This window comes from Capricornis sumatraensis, chromosome 4 (assembly GCF_032405125.1).
Source record: "Capricornis sumatraensis isolate serow.1 chromosome 4, serow.2, whole genome shotgun sequence".
Taxonomy (NCBI): domain Eukaryota; kingdom Metazoa; phylum Chordata; class Mammalia; order Artiodactyla; family Bovidae; genus Capricornis; species Capricornis sumatraensis.
In genome coordinates this window covers 86494185-86515863 of record NC_091072.1, presented here as the reverse complement: position 1 = coordinate 86515863, position 21679 = coordinate 86494185, and the positions used below count along the sequence as shown (strand labels likewise).

Genomic DNA, 21679 nt, shown 5'->3' with positions numbered 1-21679 from the left:
TAAAATCAATAGAATTTCTAATAAGTAAAACAGTACTTGACACATGGTTAAATAATCATAGTACTAAATGAGTAAACTGCAAATTTTTATTATTTTGAGAGTTCAGAACTGTGCTTCTAAATTTTGCTCAAATATCAAATGGGAAAAAAAAAAAGAAAAGATCCTGCTTTTGATGTTCACTTTAGATACATTTAAATAGCAAAACCTGTTTTTCTTATTCAACCTTAAATATGCCTTATAAATCTTGTCTGTAGCAAGGCCACAGTTTCCTTTTGCCTGTTGCCATTTTAATGTTGTTTTCCCAACAAAGATACATAAAATAAGGAAGTGAAGAGAAAGAGTCCACCCATAACTTAGCATGTGCTCCCATAAAATGTCAGTTCCCACCAAATTAACAAATCTCTGTCTATTCACAGGTTTCCAAAAGATATGTTCTAAAAGTCTAATGGTGGGGTTCTCGGGTAATTTTTAGTCACAAAAATTATAATAGTCAATATTAAATTCACATGAAATTGCCTGAATTTTAACTCACATAACTGGTGCGGGTTTTTTTCTCAAAAAGTAATTTTCATATTTTCAATGTTTTTGTTAATTTTATAAGATCATCATTATTTTTAGGAACACCAAGCTAATATAGTCTGAAATATAATTCTACAACACATATCCTTGTGAATGGCAACTAAGTATTTAAATGACATTTTAATAAAAAACCTGGGAAATATTCCAACCTTCTTTCTTCTCGATTGCTTTCCTCAAGTTTCTGTAGCCTTCAAAATCACGAGGCACAGTATTGGAAGGCCAAGCCAATGAAGGACAAACCAGACAGTAAAAAGCGAAAGTGATAAGAAGGTAAAAATGATACATGAGCTTGAAGACTTTAAAATAAATTTTAAAAGATATCATCAAAGGACAATACACAGTAAAAAGGCAATACATTTTGTATAAATAAAAAGTAAGTAGAAAAACAAGCAGCACTATATCTAAGAAGAGTATATAGACTATCAGTTGAAATCACTCAGCAGTAAGATGTACATTCTCAACTTATAAAGCTGATAAACAGTACAAGTACTTGGATGCCATAGCTTTTCTTAACCTGAAATGGATCAATTTTCTCAGCTTCCAAAGGGGGCGGGGTGGGGGGGAAAGCTCACTTTCAATGATACCATCTTCCTTTTAAACCTTTACAAAAGACTTTTTTATGGCATCATTTAAAGAGCTTCAAAAAGTAATGCCTTTATACCATAATATGAAAATACCATTAATACTATATACTAGGATACTAATTTTTAAACTTGTTTATAATTTTAATATACTACACATGAACATCACTAAAAATTCTATTTCAGAATTATATATGAAATGGTATTATGGTCAAATGAATATGGTTGTTATGATATCAGTGGAAAATTATAATTTTATTAACTGAAATTAATATCACTGTATTAATTACTAGACTATCAAAGGTTATATCTAAGGCAAAGGCAGCAGGAAAATGGGAAATGTAGTACTTTTCATTAGTAAGATTATTTTTTAACCAGGAAACTATGAGAAAAACTATAAATATGTATTTAGAAGTTTGAAGTTTAAAGAATATTCAATACACAGAACTGGGAATCTTTACTCAATGGAATGTACTGAATATCCATTGTCTCTCATGTAGACAAAAATATATAGATAGATGTGCTAGGCTCTGATTAAGCATATAGCAATCTTTACATAGTACACTTCTGCTCGCAATTCCAAAAGTACTTTTCAGAATCATCAATGTTTTTAAATAAAGAGATGGAGTCTTATTAATACATTATTTCATCAAGGCATTTCTCATTTTAATTTTATAATGTGATTTTAATTCGCAGGTCTGTGAATGTTTTCACAATTAACTTATAAACTGCTATTGCAAGAAGAGACTAGCAATCTTTCTGAGAAAAAAAAATTTCAGAGTGATATTCATCAGGGATCAAAATGTCCAGTATAATGGCTAAAAAAGGGAAAGAAAAGCCATTGCTTAAGAAATCTCTAGAGTTTCTAGAGTTTCAACCTGACACCACTAAATACAAACATAATGCAGTCTGATGAATGAGTGATTTTTTTTTATTGATATAATGCAAATCATTTAAAGCTAGATATCCAAAATATGGGGATTACTGTGTGAAAGGCAAATTTTATTTATCCATATACACAGAAAAAGCAAAAAAGAAAAAAATCTAATTTAGGCTTATGCTATGCTGACTATAATAAGCTATAATTGCTCAAAGAATATGGTTCTCTGGCACACAGCCCTAATTTTCTATTTTAAACAGGAAGAAATTTTGTTAACCTTACATAAGAGAGCTATATTAAAACATATGGATGATGAGAGCTAATAAACAGGTAAACTTTAGATGCCTTCCCAATTGCTTCTTTAAAAAACAATTGCAATCAATAGTTCCAAAAGACAGTAGAGGAGCAGAGATATAAACTAATAATCTGATAATTCTCCATAATTTAAAGGAGTACAGTCTTTATTTCATTTAGTTCCATTATTATGTTTCTTCCAAAGTTAAATGGGGTAGGGGACCTGTGACAAATCTTGCTAACCATTCTAACATTTGTATAACCAAATAATAAAAATAGGCAATGTTGCCTATTCAATTATTCTTCCTTACCTGCTTACTATCTACACTTGGATTATTTTACAGTTCAATAGAAAATAAGCACAGAAAGGCAGAAGAGCCAACCTTAAACCACACATATTAACAATTGGTTGTAGTTTAGATAAAAACTTTGATGCAGAAGAGGGTGAAACGTTCACATAAAACATGATTTAGGGCATACTCCTTGAAAACAAACATAGCTTCTGACTTAAAAATGATATAGTTACCATTCTTCCAACCAACACTTACAGTGTCAGAGGCCCTGTAGTAACTACAACCAAATGCTAACAACACAAAACAAAGTAAATTAAAAGACATGGAGCTTCTAAAAATTTTGCAGATTCAGTGGGAGGAATGAAAGCAGCTATGAGAACTGGGACAGCTGAGCAAAACTGAACCCAAAGGCCAAACTCCAGATAGGTTTTGGAAAGTCTCAGCCAAAAAGGGGTGTAAAAAAAAATCTTCCCAACACCATTTAATTTTATTTTCCTCATGAGATTTCTGCCCACATTTTCAATAGTTGGATTAATGCTTTCTCTTTCAAAATTACAAATCTCCCAAGAGGAATCTTATTAGTAATAAGTCATTTCCATTGGCATAAGTTCCTTTAGTTAAATGGCTTTGTTTCCAACTTTGAATTTAAGGAGATGAGAGAAGTAGATGATTTTGAAGTTGGGAGTGCTTTGGGCTAGGGAAGAATGACATGAGAACTGACCTCATAAGGGTGGAACGAATCAAGGCACCATTGGGACACAGGAGGTCAGTAAGTAGGAATAAGAGAGACTGGCTAAGGCAGAAATTCAGTTTTTCACTCTGCTTTCCTTTTCCTATTCCCTTTTGAATTGCTTGTATTATACTATAAAATGAATAAATATCATTTTATGTGTGTGAGGAAATCTGGACATTGTACGTTTGTAACAATTTCTAGGGAAAAATTAGTTCCAAGTTGCAAACAATTTTAAATGGAACTCACTGTATATGCAAAGTTGAGGTAGCACCAAATCTTGCAATGCTCTATTTGATAAATAAATAAATAGACAGCATGTAAGACAACTCAACCAGAATCAACACATCTAAACAGGACCTACTGCCTCCAAAGAGTTCCTACAGAGATTAATCATTAACTTCAGCAAAGCTGCTATCATTCTAAACATTTCTGGACCTCTTTGTTTCAACAGTAACAAAAGACCCATTAGCTAAAATGAGAGCTTACTAACATTTTTAAAATAAGAATTTATATTACATATACATACAGCTAAAAGTTATTGTTGATAAGTGAAATGTTTTATCAAACTGACTAAAATAGTAATATTTATCAATCAAAAAGCTTACAACTTTGCATTGTTACAAAAACAACCTGTATCAAAGGTATTAATTTATGGTACCTATAATCACTATAAAAATGTCAAAAGAGCCTAGGTTTCTAATGAGATCCCTATTATTTATTATTCATACCCAACAGGTGACCATGGTAACATCTCTAAATTTACCTCAAAAGGAAAGAGCAGAATCAGCTCATGACCTTGAGAAATATATCCTTGCTTACTGTTCATGAACCCAAACTACCTACACCTTTAAAAACAAGTCATACCATTTCACATTTTGACCAACTACACAACTGAATTTTACAAATAAATGATAAGTTGTATGCAAAGGTCTCATTTTCATTTCCACAGTATGTTGAGTCACACCAGTTTTCATAATTCTGTGAACACTATTACAGTTTTAAGTGCCCTACATAAAAACTAATCATTATATATTTCTAATGCTGCCATAATCAACCACTCGAGCAATACCTATTAAGACATTAGTATCTCAAGGATGCAACTGCAATTACAATGCTCCTAAGACCATAGATGTGCAATTCCTGGTCTTAATTATTCTAATAATCCCTGCTTAACTCAAGGACACACAGCAGAATTAATTCTGAGAGTTTGAATCTTTAACAACTTTAGTCAACAGACTATTCAAGGAAGATATGTCTGGTTGCCAAAATAAATGTCTAAATAAACAGAGCAAAGCTGCACTAGATTAAATGTCAATAATAATTATAAAAAGTACACTTCTGTAACAAGCTATTTAACAAATAAGATATCCTATTCCCCTTTGGAATATCTAGCCAAAAATGCTTAAAATTAATTTGACCAGCATGTTTAAAATATATTCTATGTAAGTAATTTGACTGCACCATAGAATAAATATGTAAACATGTACACAATTCATGAGGTCTTCACTCGCACATTACAAGTGGTTATATTTTAATTTTCCTCCTCTTTGCATCCAGTTGATTTCAGAGGGAGATACTACCAGGATGCAAGGAAAAGGAAACTTAGAGCAGTGGTGAAAAGCTGAGTAACTCCTTGTTGGAAGAATCAGAAAGTCTGAAATAACATAAATAACTTTGAGATAGTCAAATTAGAAGTCCTGTTGAAAATACTTAAGAGACCAAATGACATTAAATGACAGCCTGATGAATTAATTTAGCCTTTAGTTGAACTAATCTAGACAGGAAGCAGAATATATCAATGAGACTATTTAACTGCATTAGAAAATGGAAAAAAATGAAAATACTAGGTAATGATAGAACAAACTTTGCAGAAAAGATGAATGGAATGCAAAGGCAGCTATTTGAAGAAATAAGACAATAATTTCTAATAGTAATTTTACTTTGCCATAGTCTAAATAAAATTCACTACCGTATTATTGTAATTAATTTTTTTACATATATGGAAGAGATAAATCTTTAAAAGTATATAATTATAATCTACGTTAAATGACATTTCATTTTTTAATATGAGGTTATATATACTCATTGCAACTGCAAATTAAAATATCCTTAAAAGTGAGAATAGAGATTCATATAGAAGTGATTTTATAATACTACCTTTTTTTCTTCTTCTTTTCTTTTCTTTTCAGCTTCTCTAAATCTTTCTTAGCTAGGTCTATAATCTCAATGGTCTCTTTATCTGAGGATATTATAGTAGGTGAGAAAGCTGATGATCCACTGAAATATGGTGATCTTGATGTGGCTCTTGTCAAGTTTTTTCGAAGATTCTCATTCACTGCTTCACTTTCTAATAATTTTGCCCTAGTGAATAAAAATATATTTCAGTTGTAAACATTTTATTACTGTGGTACATAATACATAAAATTTACCTCCCTAACTGTCTCTTAAGTGTACAGTTCTACAGCACAAAGTACATCCATACTGTTGTACAACCACTGCTACCATCTACCTTCAGACTTCCATCTTCTCCAACTGAAACTCTGCACCCATTTTATAAAATACACTATAACTTCTCATTCCCCTCTCCTCCCAGTCCCCAGCAACTACTATTCTACCTTTTATCTTTGCAAACTGGACAACTCTAGGAATAAATGGAGAACACATTAAATGAGTTGTTTTGCAAGCTAAAACATTTCCCAAAACGTATTTCAACACTGCTACAAGGTACAGCTTTTTTAACAGACGTGTTCATAAACATTAGTGTTTGAGATATTTTTAAAAATTTCCTGATTAAATCATTATAAATTTGAAGTAACATTCTGTGCTCAAAAGTGCCAGTGATAATTAGATTACTTGCATTCTGGCCAATACACACTCGTTATTCTGGCTTTGTAAACCCATCATTTAAACTTAAAATGTACAAGCAGCATGGTTCCCTTCCTTCCATTCCTTATTGATCACGCTATAATAACATTTCCAAATAGCTAGTCAAACATACCCCTAACTGGCTGAAAGATATCTGGTTCCTGAATATGGTAAGGAAAAAGACAAAAATCACCAAGGAAACCTGAGTCTGATAATTGAAAACTCTTTTGTTTGCTCAAGTGGTCCTCACAATGACAGGAGAATAATGCATGTGCTGTTAGTAAAATGCAAAAACACGGAATGATGAGATCCTAAAAGAGCCTTGATTCTTGAGATTACAAGGGATTCAGAGACTACTCTAGGCCAGTTCCTTAAGTCCATAATTTAAACCACCATAAACATGATTATCTACCTCAATATAATACATTTCCCAGGTCAATTTGGTGCGAGGGTGACTGCGCACATGCTAAGTCACTTTGGCGGTGTCCAACACTGTGCGACCCTATGGACTGTAGTCCATCAGGCTCCTCTGTCCAGGGGATTCTTCAGGCAAGAATATTGGAGTGGGTGCCATGCCCTTCTCCAGGGGGCCTTTCCAAACCAGGGATAGAACCCACATCTGTTACGTTTCCTGCATTGCCAGGCGGGTTCTTTACCACAAGCACCACCTGGGAAGGCCAAGAGTGACTGAGGCAGAGCTAAAGGAGAAAATGCAACGTGCAACACCTATTACTACTAGCATGCACTCATCTCTGTCTCAAAACTATATTACTATGGACATTTGCATAGGTTCAAATGTTTCAGAGGAAGATGCTAGATTATTCGCAGCTACTGAGCTCTAGAAGACACAGTCAGCTCTGTGTTTTTTCACTGTCTACCAAAATTATTCCTGACACTGCTGCAATCAGCTAGAGACAGAATATACACAAATCAGTGAATATATTTTATGTGTTCTATACATTCTTTAATGAAATTGTTTTACTTTATATTCAGTGTCGCAATAGCTACAATGTTTTAAAATTGTTAAATATTTTAAAATTTAAATGTTTACAGTTGTTTACAATTTAAATGTTTAAAAGTGTTAAATGTACACACTTCTAAGTTAAATGATTTCAAAATCAATTTAAAGAAGATTCTGAATATAATGCTGTTATTTTTTAATAAGAAGTCAACCTAAGTATAAAAACTCAGCTTAATGATAAAAACTCAAAGTCAAAATTTACACTTTTTCATATTTTCAATATCTAGCTAGAGCCTGAGTACATAATAACGAATGCTAAGAATGACTGAAAATACAAATTAGGTATCAATAATGACCTGTTTTAATTGGTTCATTTATATAATAATTGGATAATCTGTGTTTATTAGCACTAGATCTTAACAGTTGCATTTGGTAAGGGCATATTTTTAATGCTTCAGTCCTGGTGCTAACAAAAGCTGAAACCCTTAGGGCTCACCTCCAACTCCACTAACCCCACACCACACTCCTGCTTTCTGTGAGGGCTGTAAAGATAACATCTCTCTCTTTGCAATTTCTTCTCTTTCCACTCACCCACCCACACATTTGTTGCTATCTGCATTTAATTAAATTGGAGACCAATCAGTGAGGCATAAGGAGAAGTACACAGGAAAACTGACAGTTCCATCTCAGCTTTATCACTCACTGAACCCTAAAACATGATGTTGTTAAAGCTTCCACTTTTTCTTCCATAAAAGAGATGAAAATATATACTTCTCTAGCACAGTTATGAGGATGATACACAATGAATTTAAAATTTATCAAGGAATATTTTAAAAAAATAGTAGCTATTATTAAAAAGTTGAAAAAATATAATTATCTAATTGTAGGTGTTTAGTTAAATCAATTACAACCATGAGATAATCATGGAGCCCTGCAAAACTCATGTTAGAAAAAATATTTAATAGCATTTTAAAATGCTCCTAATATGTTATTATATTTCAAAGAATAGATAGCAAAGAAATATATACAATGTGATAAAAATTTTACAAAAGTATGCATTGAAAAAAATAAATTTTTTTGTGATATACAAAAATGAAACATCAGTTCTTAGAATGATGACTCTGGAAGATTTCAACTTTTTTAATACTTTCCTATATTTTCAGAAATTTCTACAAAAACTTTAAACCTCAGAAAACTAGGATTAATTAGTAATGATTATCATTTAACAACAAATAATGTGATGTATAAGTTTATTAAAAGGTAACTAGTTATTATTTTATAATTAAAATGATAAGACTTAAAATATAAATATTTGCATGTGGGGCAATACATTGACACAATTTGCATTAAGAAGCTGTGAAGGAATGCTTTCCTAAGAGAAATTATTGATTAAAATATGGATTAGAGTAGAATTTGGTAGATAAAAACACGCTGTGAGAACTTATAACTAAATAGTAATAACACATTAGACCTTTATAGCATTTTTCAATTTAAGATTTTATACACCCTGTCCTTTTATTAGAGCCCCATAATAATTCTTTCCTCTTCATGAATTACAGTTTTGTCATGGCAAAGGGGCCTGTGTGACTCAATGAAGCAATGAGCCATGCTGTGCAGGGCCACCCAAGAGGCATGGTTCATAGTTTATGGTTCAATGTGGTCAACTGGAGAAGGGAATGACAAGTGGTGGTTTAGTCACTAAGTCGTGTCTGACTCTTTTGAAGCCCATTGACTCACCAGGCCACTCTGTCCATCGGATTTTCCACCCAAGAATCCTGGAGTGGATTGCCATTTCCCTATCCAAGGAGTCTTCTCCACCCAGGGATCAAACCTGGGTCTCCCACACTGCAGGGAGATTCTCTACCAACTGAGCCACCAGAGAATGGCAGACCACTCCAGTATTCTTGCCATAGGAAGCCCACAAACAGTGTGATAAGGCAAAAAGATATCACACTGGAAGATGAACTTCCCAGGTCAGAAGGTGTCCAGTGAGCTACTGGGGAAGGGCAGAGGGCAATTACTAATAGTTCCAGAAAGAATGAAGAGGCAGGGCCAAAGTAGAAATGATGCGCAGTTGTGAATGTGTTTGGTGGTGAAAGTAAAGTCCAATGCTATAAAGAACAATATTGCATAGGAACCAGGAACGTTAGGTCTATTAATCAAGGTAAATTGGATGTGGTCAAGCAGAGATGGGAAGAGTGAACATCAATATCTTAGGAATCAGTGAACTAATATGGATGGGAATGGATGAATTTAATTCAGACAACCATTACCTTTATACTGTGGGCAATAATTCTTCAGAAGAAACAGAGTACCCCTCATAGTCAACAGAAGCATCTGAAATGCAGTACTTGGGTGCAGTTTCAAAAACGACAGAATGATCTCATTTCATTTCCAAGACAAATCATTCAAAATCATAATAATCCCAGTCTATGATCCAACCACTGATGCTGAAGAAGCAGCAGTTGAATGGTTCTATGAAGACCTATAAGACCTTTTATAACTAAAACAAAAAAGAGATATCCTTTTCATCAAAGAGGATTGGAATACAAATGTAAGAAGTCAAGAGATATCTGAAGTAACAGGCAAGTATGGCCTTGGGGTACAAAATGAAGCAGGGCAAAGGCTAACAGAGTTTTGTTAAGATAATATGCTAGTCATAGCAAACATCCTCTTCCAACAACACGAGACAACTCTACACATGGACATCACCAAATGGTCAATACTGAAATCAGACTGATTACATTCTTTGCAGCCAAAGAGGGAAAAGCTCTACATAGTCAGTAAAAACAAGGCCTGGAGCTGACTGAGGCTCAGATCATAAGCTCCTTATTGCAAAATTCAGGCTTAAATTGAAGAAAGTAGGGAAAACCACTAGGCCATTCAGGTGTGACCTAAATCAAATCCCTTATCATTACACAGTGGAAGTGATGAGTAGATTCAAGGGATTAGATGTGGCAGACTGTGCCTGAAGAACTTCAATTTGTAGTATGGTAAAGGAGATGGTAAACAAAACCATCCCAAAGAAAAAGAAATGCAAGAAAATAAAGTGGCATCTGAGGAAGCTTTACACATAGCTGAGGAAAGAAGAGAAGCAAAAAGCAAGGGAGAAAGGGAAAGATATACCCAGCTGAACGTAGAACTGGAGCATAGCAAGGAGAGTTAAGAATGCCTTCTTAACTAAACAGTGTAAAGGAGTAGAGAAAGACAATAGAATGGGCAAGACTAGATATGTCTTCAAGAAAATGGGAGATAACAAGGGAACATTTCACACAAAGATGTGTAAAATAAAGGATAAAAATGGCAAGGACCTAACAGAACAGAAGAGATTAAAAAGAGGTGGCAAGAATACATAGCAGAACTATACAAATTGCCTGGCTGGATGAATCACAAGCTGGAATCAAGACTGCCAGGAGAACTGTCAATAAACTCAGATATGCAGATGATACTACTCTAATGGCAGAAAGGAAAGAGGAACTAAAGAGCCTCTTTATGAAAGTGAAAGAGGAGAGTGGAAAAAGCTGGCTTAAAACTCAATATTCAAAAAACTAAGATCATGGCATCCAGTCCCATCACTTCACGGCAAGTAGAAGAGGAAAAAGTGGCAGCAGTGACAGATTTTATTATCTTGGGCTCCAAAGTCACTGCGGATGGTGACTGAAGCCATGAAAATAAAAGATGCTTGCTCCGTGGAAGAAAAGCTATGACAAATCTTGACAGCATATTGAAAAGCCAACAAAGTTTCAAAGTTCTGTATTGTCAATGCTATAGTCTTTTCAGTAGTCATGTATGGATGTGAGAGCTGGACCATAAAGAGGGCTGAGATTTGAAGAAGTGATGCCTTTGAATTGTGGTGCTGGAGAAGACCCTTGATCATCCCTTGGACTACAAGGAAGTCAGACCAGTCAATCCCAAAGGAAAGCAACCCTGATTATTCAATAGAAGGACTGCTGCTGAAGTTGAATCACCAATACTTTGGCCACCTGATTCAAAGAGCCAACTCACTGGAAAAGACCCTGATACTGGGAAAGATTAAAGGTAAAGGAGAAGGGGGTAACAGAACATGAGATGGCAAGATAGTATCACTGACTCAAAGAACATGAATCTGAGCAAACTCTGGGAGATAGAGAAGGACAAGGAAGCCTGGCGAGCTGTAGTCAATGGGGTCAAAAAGAGTTGAAAATGACCTAGTGACTGAACAACAATAACAACAAAAATTCTTTGACACTAGTGGGCATTATCTCATTTTTACAGATGAATACTAAAGATCAAAGATGTTAGGTGATTTGTCCAAGTTCGTATACTTAATAAACAGAAGATAATAATAAACAGAATAATTTTTTATACTTAATAAACAGAATAAAATTTTTAATCAGGTAACTCAATTTAAATTCAAAGCTTATTTAAGTTTATTCCATATGTAAATTACATTTACATGACAAATTACAGTACTGAGATTGTAGAAGAATACTCCTTATGAGTGTACCAAATAAAAGTTGGGAAAGTGGTATAAACTCAACCCATATCACAAAAGATTTGATCACCAACTGAACTCAAGGCCTAAGAGTCATCATTGTTGACTTAGGCAATAGTCTTAACTCAAGAACTTAAAGAAAAAAAAGATATAAGATGCTTCTGTTAGCTACTAGAAGGAACAGAAATGATTTAGTCAGTTTTCTAGGAAATAGTGACACTAGTCAAGCCATTCATCAAATAGTGAGATCAAGCTTAGATCCAGTCTTAGAATAGCAGGATGGAAGACAGGAAATGTAGCCTAAGAACCAGAGTATGGATCAGCCTAACAACTGACCAAGGCCAAGAAGATAAAGATAAAAAGAAGCAAACAGGAGCAGAAAAAGAATCTTTAGGAACTAAAAGAGATTAGCTTTGTCAGAAGGAATGGTAAAGATGCACTTTAAAGAGTCAGTAAGGACCAGAAACTGGTCAGAGGACAAGTTTTTGGCAGTGGGCAAGAAAGATCATTGCCAATCCAAGATGGAAATTATAAGCCCAGGTTGGGTTGCTGACCAGAATTATAACCTAAGGCCCCCAAATTCTCCATCAAAAAGGTAAAGTTTAGAAATATACAAACAGAATAAATTCAAACTCAACATTCAGAAAACTAAGATCATGGCATCTAGTCCCATCACTTCATGGCAAATGGATGGGGAAAAAATGGAAACAGTGACAGACTTTATTTTCTTGGGCTCCAAAATCACTGCGGACAGTGACTGCAGCTATGAAATTAAAAGACGCTTGCTTCTTGGAAGAAAAGCTATGACAAATCGAAGCAGTGTTATTAAAATTTAGCAGAGACATGACTTTGCTGACAAAGGTCCATATAATAAACGTTATGGTTTTTCTAGTAGTCATGTACCGATGTGACAGTCTGACCATAAAGAAGGCTGAACATCATAGAACTGATGCTTTCCAATTGTGGTGCTGGAGAAGACTCTTGAGAGCCCCTTGGACAGCAAGGAGATCAAACCAGTCAATCCTAAAGGAAACCAATGATGAATATTCATTGGAAGGACTGATGCTGAAGCTCCAATACTTTGGCCAACTGATGCAAAAAGTCAACAAACTGCAAAGGACCCAGATGCTGGGAAGACTAAGGGCAAGAAGAGAAGGTGGTGACAGAGGATGAGATAGTTGAATGGCATCATCACCTCAATGGATATGAGTCTGAGCAAACTCCAAGAGATAGTGAAGACATGGGGAAGCCTCACATGCCGCAGTCCACAGGGTCGCAAAGAGTCAGACATAACTGAGTGAACAACAACAATTTGAGTATCTTTATTGCTACATCAGATGTTTTCTCATCAGTTTTTACTTTTTGAAGCATTTAAGGGATTTCTGCCTTATGGAGGCAGAAATAGTAGAAAAACCACTCATCTCTGTTTAAGTATCTCTAAAATAGCCACAGGAAGAGAAAGGGAAAGAGAGACAAACACAAGATAGAGAATTGTTAGGGTAGCTGTGAAAGATGATCTTTCACTTGATTATTTTCTGCATATGGATAGCAGAAGTGAGTTCTGAGTTATTTAGATGCCCCGATGGAGCTGACTGTAGTTTTACTTCAAGAGAAAGCAGCTCAGCCAACAGGGCAAATCATGGAACCTGAAAATATTACAGAAATAATTAGTGTTCTTGATCATCTTTCTGACCTTTATTCTCACAATCTGTGCTCAGTGGTCCCCTCCACATTCCCACAACAGGTGTGGGTGTTCCATTTACCAATTCTGGTCATGCCATTTACTACATGTGACTATTAATGTAAGTTGACCCACCTAGGCTGTGAACTCCTTGTTTATGTCATACTTGTTCAATCCACAGCATGATACTTGGCCTACAGTGAGTATTTGCTGTACGTGTGTGAAATGTGAGTGATGAATGAGCTTTATATGTACCAAGGGCAGGCAAATTATAGGGATGCAATAACTTATCCATAAAAGACAGCTGGGGAAGTATAAAGGAACAGGAATAATGGGAGATTTTAAAAATTAGGGATGACTTATTAATAATGAGCATTCCCAAATGGAGGGTGAGGAGCACAAGGAGGCAACTCCATTGACATGAATTATGCCTATCCTTATATAAGGTTTGGTAAGTTTCCAATTAAGGGTACAACAACTAGAGCAGTAGAAGAACACAGGAAGATAATGTGAGAAGAAGAAAGTAGTTTGTGACATTATGTTCCCATATGTTTCATTATAGGCAATACCTATTCCCCTAAAGTTAACCTGGCCAAAGAGCTGACATATCATTGTGAATAGTTACAACCCTATGGACTGTAGCCAGCCAGGCTCCTCTGTCCATGGGATTCCCCAGGGAAGAATACTGGATTGGGTTGCCATGCCCTCCTCCAAAGGATCTTCCCAGCCCAGGGATCAAACCCACGTCTCACGTCTCCTGCAGTGGCAGGTGGGTTATTACTAGCACCACCTGGGAAGTCCTACACAAAATAAAACCAACCAAAGTTGCTTCAGTCGTGTCCGACTCTGCAACCACATAGACGGCAGCCCACCAGGCTCCCCCGTCCCTGATATTCTCCAGGCAAGAACACTGGAGTGGGTTGCCATTTCCTTCTCCAATGCATGAAAGTGAAAAGTGAAAGGGAAGTCGCTCAGTTGTGCCCGACTCTTAGCGACCCCATGGACTGCAGCCTACCAGGCTCCTCCGTCCATGGGATTTTCCCGGCAAGAGTACTGGAGTGGGGTGCCATTGCCTTCTCTGACACAAAATAAGCCCAACAAATAAATAGCAGCAATAATACTTCACTGAAAAACCCAAATATGTGCATTATATGTTGCAGAATATAAACTATACCTGAGATCTTCAATTTCTTTAATATAGTTATGAATCATATTACTAATCTCCTCATTCCCTTCACCTGCAAGAAAAAATAAGGAAAAGGGGAAAGAATAAACTGGGAGATTGACATTGACACATATATATACACACTGCTATATTTAAAAACAGATAATAAGAACCTATTGTATAGCACAAGGAACTCTACTCAGTTCTCTGTAATGACCTATACAGGAAAAAAAATCTAAAAATGAGTGAATATATGTATATGTGTAACATTCACTTTGCTGTACAGCAGAAACTAACACAACATTGTAAATCAACTATATGCTCCAATAAAAGTTAATAAAAAAAAAAGAATTCCCTTTAAAATTCAACAGAAAAGAGTAAGAGAAAAACAAGGTTATGGAAACAAACAATAATGCTTTGAAACATAATTTAAACAGCAAATTTCCTGCCCTTAATTCCATGAGCAGAAAGATAATACGATGAAGCAAAGACACATTTCATTTCTATAAGAATGTATCATTCACAAATTAAACATTAACTTAAAATCACAGAAACTGATATTTTAACTTCAAATATTTCATGAAATTAAAAAACATGAAGAATATTTCCTGCCCTCCAAAAGTAATCCCTCACTCATTCCATAGCCTACACACGTACCTGCTCTGACAAGAACTTGGTTGGCCTGATCACTAACAAGCTGTGTGATTCTGGTCCTCAGTGCATCAACTGTCTCTTGCATGGCTTTAATTCTTACACGCAGGTTGTTATTTTCAGTCTGTAGCATTGCATTCTCATGAAACATGTCATTGATGCTTTCCACTCCCTCTTCGTCAATTATTCTTTTGCCCTAGAAAAGTCATTTCCTTGTTGGTTGAGAAGTTCTAACCACGCAAGAGTTTTGTTAAAGGATACTGCAGGACTGTGTAATTCTACAACCAAGGGCCCTTTTGCCTTTAAAGCCTCAAGGAAAGAATTCATTTTCCCTCTACTACATCACTTCATTGAGCATGTCACTAAAGAATTTGATTGAGAAAGCAGTCTTTTGAAACAAGCTAGACTGAACGTTATTAAAGGCTACCCACAAAGAAAACTATAGAATTCTACCCCTAAAAAGAAAGATGCCACCATTGTGACAACAGACTCCAGAGACATATGTGAAAGCCATCACAAAAAGGTATCACTGTGTACACAAAATGCAAAATCAAAATCATTAACTTACTGTTTTATACTCCATAAGTTCCATCTGAAGTCTTGTGATCTCACTACGGAGTGCATTGATCTGCTGACTAGCTCTGTCCTGATTGACCATCACTTTGTTCTTGATATTTCTAGCTCGATTGGCATATTTCAGGGTATTTAAAGTTTCCATAAAATCTCTGTCTGAAGGGCTGACACATGCTATCATGATTGTTTGGCTGAAAGATACAAAAAAATAATTAGGTTTATAGATAAAAGCAAATATAATGGCAAAATAATCATTTTAAATACCTGCCTTTTGAATAATATCTACTCTTCAAGATACCAAAAGACTGATATTACCAAACATAAAAATAAAAGCAAATTTTAAAGCCACAATGCTACCTTAAGGAAAAAAATTTTTTTTATATTGTCCCTTTTTGATACCTAATACCTTGAGAAAGAAAAAGTGCATACATTTATTTCTCATCTCTTTACAAAAAAATTTTGAAGTGATATACAGAGAATAATTCTAAAATTTAATATACCTATGAAATGTTGAAATTCAAAACCCATTGCTTTCATTATCTGCTTAATATTTCAGGATTTAAATGTTTTCTTTTTTTTAATCACTTGCATCCTGATATTTTTCTTAGCAAAATATTTCACACAAAATTCTATCACCTGCTGAAGAAAAAGTATTTAGTATATCCATATGCTTCACAATATGAAATACCATTTGTGATTGAGTGGTCAAAGTTCCAGAATTTCTGGTTAGATTACACAGGAAAAATGTGAAACATTATTTTACAGTCATGATGAATTGCTTTATCAACCAAAGAATATTTTAATAAAATCCTTATTATGCCTAAGAAATTTCTGTCAATGAATAAGACGTGGAAATTCTAATAGGCACTTAAACATACTAACAATTAAGGATGTAATTTACCCGGGCTGGTCTGCAATTTATACCTATCAGTTCTAATCTATGGCCTCCCATCCTCCTGTTCCATTGTTGCCTTCTCCCAAAAATTTCAACAAAACATTCATAGTACCCTTCTATTTTTTTTCAAGCTTTATTTTTACTCATTTTAGAGAATATGTAGTAATGTCTCATTGTGTTTTTTCCTAATCTGTAAAAATGTTTACACAAGTTTTAAAGGTTACTTTCCATTTACAGTTACTATATCCTTGAGCCTATCTTATACCCAACAGTTTGCACCTCCCACTCCCCATCTTTATACTGCCTTCCCCTACACACAACTGGTAACCACTAGTTTGTTCTCTGTAACTGTAAGTCTGGTTTTTTTTTTTTTGGTATATTCACAAATTTGTTGTAGTTTTTAGATTCCACATATAAGTGATATTATACACTATTTGTCTTTTATTTCATTTAGCAGAAAGCCCCCCATAGTTACCCTTTCAAAGAGGGTCCCATTCCATCTATCTTTATTCCTTTGTGAACTCTTGCAATTCCTTACTCTTAGTTTTACTATTATTCAAAATTGAACTTAGAGATCTTCTAGGCTAAGAATCCAACCCTGAGCTTGGCTATACTTTTTTCTCTCTGTTTCCTCATACCCTCTGCAACCCTCTTCTTTATGGATAACGATTATGACTATATTAAAATTTTATAGATCCAAACTCTTAGACACTAAACTGAGAGGAAAAGGATCATCAAATATTTTTTATTCATCAGATTACTTCATACAAGATAATTGGAACATATTCAGTTCAGTTCAGTCGCTCAGTTGTGTCTGACTCCTTGACACCCCATGGACTACAGGACGCCAGGCCTCCCTGTCCATCACCAACTCCCAGAGCTTACTCAGACTCATGTCCATCAAGTCGGTGATTCCATCCAACCAACTCATTCTCTGTCGTCCCCTTCTCCTCCTGCCTTCAATCTTTCCCAGCTTCGGGGTCTTTTCAAATGAGTCATTTCTTTGCATCAGATGGCCAAAGCATTGGAGTTTCAGCTTTAGCATCAGTCCTTCCAATGAATATTCAGGACTGATTTCCATGAATGACTGGTTTGATCTCTCTGCAGTCTAAGGGACTCTCAAGAGTCTTCTCCAACACCATAGTTCAAAAGCATCAATTATTTGGCGTTCAGCTTTCTTTATATTCCAACTCTCACACCCATACATGACTACTGGAAAAACCATAGCTTTGACTAGACTAGGACCTTTGTTGGCAAAGTAATGTCTCTGCTTTTTACTATGCTAAGTTGGTCATAGCTTTTCTATCAAGGAGCAAATGTCTTTTAATTTCATGGCTGCAGTCACCATCTGTAGTGATTCTAGAGCCTCCCCCACTCACAAATAGTCTGTCACAGTTTCCACTATTTCCCCATGTATTTGCCCATCTATTTGGAACATATTAGGTCACCATTATTTGTTTGGAACATATTAGGATTTGGAACACATTCAGTTCAGTTCAGTCACTCAGTCATGTCCAACTCTTTGCGACCCCGTGAATTGCAGCATGCCAGGCCTCCCTGGCCATCACCAACTCCCAGAGTTCACTCAAACTCATGTCCATTGAGTCAATGGTGCCATCCAGCCATCTCATCCCCTGTCATCCCCTTCTCCTCCTGCCCCCAATCCCTCCCAGCATCAGAGTCTTTTCCAATGAGTCAACACTTCACATGAGGTGGCCAAAGTACTGGAGCTTCAGCTTTAGCATCATTCCTTCCAAGGAAATCCCAGGGCTGAGCTCCTTCAGAATGGACTGGTTGGATCTCCTTGCAGTCCAAGGGACTCTCAAGAGTCTTCTCCAACATCACAGTTCAAAAGCATCAATTCTTCCATGATCAGCTTTCTTCACAGTCCAACTCTCACATCCATACATGACCACTGGAAAAACCATAGCCTTGACTAGATGAACCTTTTTTGGCAAAGTAATGTCTCTACTTTTCAATATGCTATCTAGGTTGGTCATAAGTTTCCTTCCAAGGAATAAGCGTCTTTTAATTTCATGGCTGCAGTCACCATCTGCAGTAATTTTGGAGCCCCCAAAAATAAGGTCTGACACTGTTTCCACTGTTTCCCCATCTATTGCCCATGAAATGATGGGACCAGATGCCATGATCTTCATTTTCTGAATGTTAAGCTTTAAGCCAATTTTTTCACTCTCCTCTTTCACTTTCATCAAGAGGCTTTTTACTTCCTCTTCACTTTCTGCCATAAGGGTGGTGTCATCTGCATATCTGAGGTTATTGACATTTCTCCCAGCAATTTTGATTCCAGCTTGTGCTTCTTCCAGCCCAGCGTTTCTCATGATAGACTCTGCATATAAGTTAAATAATCAGGGTGACAATGTACAGCCTTGACATACTCCTTTTCCTATTTGGAACCAGTCTGTTGTTCCATGTCCAGTTCTAACTGTTGCCTCCTGACCCACATATATGTTTCTCAAGAGGCAGGTTAGGTGGTCTGGTATTCCCATCTCTTTCAGAATTTTCCACAGTTTATTGTGATCCACACAGTCAAAGGCTTTGGCATAGTCAATAAAGCAGAAATAGATGTTTTTCTGGAACTCTTGCTTTTTCCATGATCTAGCATATTAGGTCCCTAATAATTATTCATATATCATGTGTATATTTATTTATTTGAAGTGAGAAGTTAAAACAATTTATGCACCTCTGTTGATGAAAAAGATAAGGTAATCCAATAAGAGTGATGATTATGCACACTAATTAGATGTCAGTACTATTCAAAGCCGGAGAAGGCAATGGCACCCCACTCCAGTACTCTTGCCTGGAAAATCCCATGATGGAGGAGGCTGGTAGGCTGCAGTCCATGGGGTTGCGAAGAGTTGGATATGACTGAGTGACTTCCCTTTCACTTTTCACTTTCATGCATTGGAGAAGGAAATGGCAACCCACTCCAGTGTTCTTGCCTGGAGAATCCCAGGGACGGGGGAGCCTGGTGGGCTGCCGTCTATGGGGTTGCACAGAGTCGGACACGACTGAAGTGACTTAGCAGTAGCACTACTCGAAGTGTAGTCTCCAGTCCAGTGCCAGTCTGGGAAATTCATGACAAGTATAGAAATTGAGAGTAAGCATTTTAGAAACTTTTACAACATTTGAACTTGCTGTAATCAATTAACTCATTTTATTGAATATCATATACAGCAGTTCAAGTGTTTTCAAACTCACATAATGGGATAAGCTGAATACAGTCACGTACAATATCAATCCACCATGACTGGAAAGTGGGAAAAGTAGAGAACTCTCCTTTACAAAAAGTACTGGGTTCAAGTGCTTAAGAATACTGAAATTAGGAATGAGAGGAGCTAACGTCTATCACATAGGAAAAAGGTCACATATCAAATAAAACCCAAAATGTATAAATTTCAAGAACAGTTTTATGAAAAATGTTTTTTAAATGAAAGTGGTTTATTTTTATATAAAATCATAACTGTCTTAAAGGAAGTCAGATAACTTAAATATATTGGGTTGTCCAGAAAGTTCCTTTAGTTTTTAAGTAAAAATTAAAAGACACATTTTTCATTTTCACCAAAAACTTTATTGAATGACATATTCACCATTTTGTTCCACTACCTTCTGCTACTTTTCACGCAACTTCATAATTCCACCTTCCCAAAACTTGTAATCTTCTTGAGCCAAGAACTGTTCCAGGTGCTTTGTATAATCCCTCCAGGGAACTGAAATTTTCTGCATTGAAAGCATTTTGTAAAGATTGAGATAAATGAAAATCTGAAGATTCAATATATGGTGAATAGAACTTCCTAGACAAGCAATAATAGTTTTTGAATGGTCATCACAGAAACATATGGTCTTGCATTATCCTGGTGGAAGATTATGCATTTTCTGTTGTCTAATTCCAGATGCTTTTCTTTGAGTGCTGCTTTCAGTTGGGAGCAGTATTTGTTGGTATTAATCACTTGGTCTTCCAGAGGAGCTCATAGAAAGGACTCCCTTCTAATCCTACTATATATACAACATCACCTTCTTTGAATGAAGACTGCCTTTCGTGTGGTTGGTGATGGTTCATTTCACTTGCCTCATGGTCTCTTCCATTTCACATCATTTTACAGTATCTACTTTTCACTGCCCATTACAGTTTGTTTTAAAAACAATGTTTGGATTATGTTTAAGTAGAGAATTGCATGCAGAAATGTGGTTAAGAAGGTTTTTTCACATAACTTATGTGTAACCCAAACATCAAAGCAATTAACATAACCGAGACGGTACAAATGATTTTCAGTCCTCGATTTTGATATTTTGAGTGTGTAAGCTATCTGCTGCATGGTATAACATGGGTCTTTCTCAATTAATATCTTGATTTGACCACTATCAACTTCAACTAGTCTACCTGACCATAGAGCATCATCCTGAGAGAAATCTCCAGCACAAATCGTATCAAATCACTTTTGATGCATTCAATCAGTCTCAGTACATTTTCCATATACTGCACAAATTGTTTTTCGCATTTCAGGTGCATTTTTACCTTTCTTGAAATAATAAAGCATAATATGCCAATAATGTTGCTTTTTTCCTTCCATATTCAATATTAAAATGACTACACAAAAATTCACTAACTTTGATAAGTTTTTTAATGCATGTTAATATGACAGATATCATGGTACAGTCTAATAAAATTATTTCAAATGAAGTAAAGACAACCAAGGACTACCAGAGCCATCTTATGGAAAAATTAACAAACCTTTTGGTGACCCAGTATTAGGAAGTTCCCTGGTGGTCTAATGGTTAGGATTCAGTGCTTTCACTGATGTGGCCCAGGTTCAATCCTTTGTCAGGGAACTGAGATCCCATAAGCCATGCCATATGGCATAAATAAATAAAGTTATTTATCTTATATGTTATAATATCATATTATATTATTCATCAGGGAGGAAATATATCACAATATTAACAATAGTTACCTACAGGTAGTAGAAATATGATTAGTTTTTATTCATATTTTATATTTTTCAGAGTTTCTGCTATAAACTTTTTATGTATTAAAC

The 21679-nt window shown here is 35.6% G+C and overlaps 1 protein-coding gene across 1 annotated transcript in view; it reads right to left on the bottom strand.

Moving 5' to 3' along the window:
• Positions 1–21679, bottom strand: part of KIF21A (kinesin family member 21A) — a 151836-nt gene that overhangs the window by 51284 nt on the left and 78873 nt on the right. The window contains exons 8-12 of the mRNA XM_068971448.1: positions 15726–15921; positions 15164–15353; positions 14516–14579; positions 5518–5721; positions 729–767 (exon numbers count right to left, since the gene is read on the bottom strand). Of these exons, the coding sequence (XP_068827549.1) occupies positions 729–767; positions 5518–5721; positions 14516–14579; positions 15164–15353; positions 15726–15921 (693 nt within the window). The remainder of the gene's footprint in view (positions 1–728; positions 768–5517; positions 5722–14515; positions 14580–15163; positions 15354–15725; positions 15922–21679) is intronic.